This window comes from Nilaparvata lugens, unplaced genomic scaffold, assembly GCF_014356525.2.
Source record: "Nilaparvata lugens isolate BPH unplaced genomic scaffold, ASM1435652v1 scaffold6614, whole genome shotgun sequence".
In the NCBI taxonomy this organism is placed as follows: Eukaryota; Metazoa; Arthropoda; class Insecta; order Hemiptera; family Delphacidae; genus Nilaparvata; species Nilaparvata lugens.
The window spans coordinates 3,467-8,833 of NW_024092364.1; the positions used below are offsets into that span (position 1 = coordinate 3,467).

At 35.6% G+C, this 5,367-nt stretch overlaps 1 protein-coding gene across 1 annotated transcript; it reads right to left on the reverse strand.

Moving 5' to 3' along the window:
• Window positions 1-871: 871 nt before the first annotated feature.
• On the reverse strand, window positions 872-3,143 carry LOC120356382 (the record flags this gene model as incomplete). Its single annotated transcript, XM_039445315.1, is given in 2 exon segments — window positions 872-2,665; window positions 2,923-3,143. Coding segments are annotated over 2 exon segments (2,015 nt in total), but the record flags the coding sequence as incomplete, so codon positions are not given.
• Window positions 3,144-5,367: the final 2,224 nt, after the last annotated feature.

Genomic DNA, 5,367 nt, shown 5'->3' on the forward strand with positions numbered 1-5,367 from the left:
CATATTTTTTTTTACATATATTAAATTGACATAGATATACATAGATGGAAGGGTCATTATATTCAAATCTATGAAGCTGTTCCTACATGTTTCCTGACTCTTCAAACCAGCAATACAACGAATAGCTCTTTTTTGCCATACAAATGCTTTTTTCACCTCACTACTATTACCCCAAAGTCTAAGACCATAGTTTAGTTGCGAGTGGAACAAACCATAATAAGTAAGAATCAAAGTATCACAACTAACGCAGGATTTTAGTTTTCTTAAGAGAAAAATGACTCTTGATAGCTTTTTGCATAAGTGCTCAATGTGACTACACCAGCTTAATTTACTATCCAATACAATGCCTAATAGTTTGACAGGTTTCATACATGTTTGGTGGATATCGCTTAAGTTATTTCTAAGTGTGAAAATTATATTTTCTGTCTTTCCCTCATTGAGAACCATGCAATTCGCACTATACCACTCTTTACAACTTGCAATTGATGCATCTAAACTGTCCACCACATTGTCTACACTCTTGTTGGCACTAAGAATGGTGGTGTCATCAGCATATAGCACAGAAAAACAAGGTACATTATCATTAAAATCATTAACAAAGACCAAAAACAGAAAAGGTCCAAGGACTGAACCTTGCGGCACTCCAGCCAATACTTTCTTTGCTTCAGATCCTTCATCATTAAGTTTAACAATTTGATATCTATTGCTAAGGTAGTCTTCGATCAATTTAAGCTCTTTGTTTCTGACCCCATAGTATTCAAGCTTCCTACAGAGAATATTATGTGGTATAATGTCGAAAGCCTTACTCAAGTCTAGCATTTTTCCCCCTACAACCATTCTCTTTTCAAACTCATCCAGGATGAAGTTGACTAGTTTTTCAACGGCCATTGCAGTTGAACAGTCAGGTCTGAAACCAAATTGGTTTACATTCAGCAATTTGTTGATTGAGAAGTATTCGTACATTTGATAGAAAATACAGGCCTCAATTATTTTGCTTATGATAGGTACAATTGCTATTGGCCTGTAATTTTCTGGTAATTCTCGATCACCTTTCTTGAAGATTGGGCTGAGCAATGATAGTTTCAAACAATCGGGGAATTGACCAGTGAGTAAGACTATATTTATCATCAGAGTTAATGGTGTCAAAATTGATTCAATTATATTTTTTAAAATAAAATTCGATAGACCAAAACAGTCTTCACTTTTTGAGGAGCTTAAATTATTCACAATGGATATCACAGTTTCAGGTTTGACCACTTTAAATGAGAATTCAAGAGTGCTGCTATTAATACCCTCAGCAAACTTAAAATTATGCAATAGTTCAGCATAGGTCACCGAAGATTGGTTTAGATCTTTGGATACAGTATTTGGCACATTAACAAAGAAGTCATTGAGTATGTCTGGTGAAATATTAATTTTTTGAGGAGCTGAGTCATTTCCTATTTCCTTCTTTACAATTTTCCATGCTGCTCTACTCCTATTAGAGGATTTACAGATAACATCATCATTTGCCATAATTTTCGCTCTATCAATAGCTATACAATATTGTTTTTTGTAATTCTTAAATATAACTTTGGCATTTTCAGTATTAGTTATCTTCCAAACATTATACAGCATCATTAGGTGCTCCCTCATGAGCTTTAATTCAGGCGTGTACCAGTTTTTCTGACTAGATTTAGACTTTGGCTTATAATTAATTACAGGACAGTGTATATCAAAATAGGACTTTAAAACATTAATAAACATAGACATCACAGAATTTGTATCACAGACATTGCATATGTATGACCAGTTATAACTAGAGAGACATTTTTTGTAGTTATTAAGCCTATTAGTTGTAATGAGACGTCTTTTATGGATTTCTGTCTCATTGTTATTATTTTTAAAATTTCTGACAATATCTACGGAGAGATCAGCAAATATACCTGCATGGTCTGATATCAGATCCTGATCATACAGTTTACACTCAATACGTTCGGACTTAACACATGTATATATATTGTCCAAGCTTGCTTTTCCTCTTGTTGGTAGGGAGTGCACGTTATACAGATTAAAGGATCTCATGACATTTAAAAATTGTTGGATTTCAGGTCTATGTAATTCAAGAATGTTAAGATTAAAGTCTCCAGCAATTGCAATGAAAGAGTAGGATTTCTCAGTGATATAATTTAAAACTTCTTCTAGCTTGCTGAGAAAGTCCTGAATATTGGAGTCCGGTGTTCTGTATACACTTATTATTATACCTTTATTGTGGACGAGTTTTATGGCTGATATTTCGAAAACCTTCTCTACGCAAAAGTTACTAACATTCATAGAACTATATTTGATTGAGTTTTTGACTAATATGGATGAGCCACCATGTGTGAGTGGGGGAGACCTGCAGTACGAGGCAGCTAGGGTGAAACCACTTGGAACATAAAGTTTAATTTCATCATTACTAAGCCAATGCTCATTGATACACACAACATCAGTAGAATTATCTGATAAGATTAGCTCTAGTTGATTTAGTTTGGATCTTAGAGAACAAATATTTATTAAAAACATTTTTATTTTCTTCAAATTTGTTGTTTTGCTTTTGTTTGTTTCTAAGCTAGGATAACCCTTGTTGTTTGGATTCATACAATCACTATCACTTCTACTTGATCTTATTTCATCAGATTGTGCCCTAAAAAATGATTGACGTTATTGTGTTTCAAGGGGATTGGGTCAAGAACTAGTTCCGTTGTGTTGGCTAGCTGATGCACCAATTCTAAAATCTTTTGAGAGACAAACTTTTTGCCTAAAGAGTTCAAATGAAGGCCATTTGATGTATGGAATCTTCTTCCTATATTCGTTATATTAACAAATGAAACATTTTTAAATTTTTTGCAAAGAATGAAGTTCTCGTTGTTTGCTCTCTGGACTTCCTTGTTGATCGCAGACCATCTCGGCAGGTCATGCCTATGAGGCACCGAGAACACCAGCACATGACCTCCACGTCGGCTCTGCAGGTCGCGTAGTTTACTTCTAAGCGCAGATTGTAGCTCCTTCCTCTCATTGCAGGCTATATCGTTTGTGCCGGCAAGAAAAACAAGCACATCATTGGCGTTCACCTCACCAGTCTCCTTCACCACCTCCCTGAATCCTGCTCCAGGTTTAATCATGCTTGAGAGTGTATGATTCTCATCTCTGAAATGTTTATAGACATCTCTCCCTTGGCTATCAGCGTAAAACTGAATATTGAAAGTCCGAGTTCTAGTAGACCTTTTTTGCTGCGTTTGAGAAACAGGCGCCGCAGACTCGCGTGTCCGCGTTCTGTTCACAGTAACTCTGTTTGCAGGCAAAGCGAAACGCGAATCACTCCTCCCCAACACTGCGAATCTATTTTCAGTTTGAACTGGTGGATTCGAAGTACAGCTTCTCGATTTAAAACTTTGTTTGGGTGTAATAAAATCACCTATCTCGGATGCTGGTTGAGATAAGGGTGGAAATTCACTATCTGATTTCAGAAGACGAATAATTTCATTTTTGTTGCTAGTTCCTGTCTCAATGTAGCCTGACTCGTTTTCATAGTTTTTATTTCCGATTTAAGGGATTCTATTTCTTTATCAGTTAATTCTTCGCAATGCAGAGAATCTTCAAAATCAAGTTTTCTTTTGTTTTTCTCTACTTCTAAGGAGGTTACTAACAACTTATTTTCCTCAGCCATATCCCTGAGATATTGTTGTAAGTCGTTATTTACCTTCATGGCCGCGTCGTATTTGTTGAAAAGGGACGTAATTACAGGCACCAAATCTATTATTGCTTCGCTTGAATACTTATCACATATCACTGATAAAATCCCATGAACCGCTACTGCCAATTCCGCTACATCTTGGTTAATTAGGTCGTCCTTCATATTATTTAGGCTTTGATGTATGTGACTACTCGCCTTGTCACATTCATTCCGGGTCCTAGTCATTCTATCCCTTGGTAAGAATCACGATCTCAAGTGATGAGAAAGAAATAAAAGGATAGATAAGATAGGAAATGAAGGAAACGCCAAGAGAGCTATCAAGGCATTGGATGAGATGAGGTAGCTCCTGAAAAGAAAGGCATGAGAAAAGGTGAAATGAAATGAAAGGAAAAGCACGGTGATTCTGTTCGCTAAAAGCAAATTAGTACCTAAATAAAAATTTTTATTCAATATTTATTTCAATTCTGCAGTAGGCCTAGCTGATATCATTAGATACATTAGATTCATTAGATATAATACTCCATTACGCAAACGCCATCACATGATAGGTCTGTGGAGCTACTAAAGATGCTTGGACCATCTTACGCGAACGTACCAACATGAGTTGTAAAGATTTATGCAAAAGACCAACTTTGTGTTAAGGAATGAACCTATATATATATATATATATATATATAATATATATATATATATAATATACTTATATCCCTGACTGTAACTGAATTATTCTATTTGATGTGCGGCTGGTAAGATGATCTTATGATTCTCAATTTCTCAATGAACTATTGCATTAATTCCTTGAAAGTTTATTATCAAAATGTAAGGGGTCTCAGAACGAAGACTCATGGTTTCCTTCAATCGGTGCTTGCCTGTGATTATGATATGATTTTGATAACAGAGACTTGGCTTAATTCTAGTTTTGTTGATTCTGAACTTTTTGATGAGAGATACACTGTTTATCGTAGAGACAGACCTGGTAGCGACTCTTGTCATGGTGGAGGTGTGCTAATTGCCGTTCGTAGGGACATACCCTCGGAGGAATGTTTTGATATTAATTCGTCTCATAATCTCAGAAATTCAGAGAATCTGATGATTCGTATTCTATTACCCACTTGTCCTATATATATTAACATTGTCTACTTTTGTAATAATGCTCTCATAGGTGACTTTGAATCATATTTTGATCACATCGAATCATACTCTCATATAATTAAAGATAAATTGTTCATAGCTGGTGATTTCAACTTACCTGAAATAACTGACAAGGATTTTGATTTAATGAATGGTACTATGTGTGCAAAAAAGTTAAACAATTTCTCAGGATTTTTTGATCTTCAATCTTATAATAATGTTAAAAATGCCAATGGCCGTACACTTGATTTGGTAATGTCTAGTATGCAGATTGAAGGGCTCAAACATGAGTCTTTGCCTTTGGTCCATGAAGATGTTGAACATCACCCAGCTCTGAGCATGGAATTGCTGACGGGTGTCCAGTTGAGTCGGGGGAGTCATCAGCATCAATCTGATGGGGAGTTGAAGTATGATTTCAGGAGAGCGGACTATCTTTCTCTTTACAATATCCTTAGAGATTATAATTGGCAGGTTCTTTATAGTATTAAAGATGTTGATTCAGCGGTAGATCTTTTTTATTC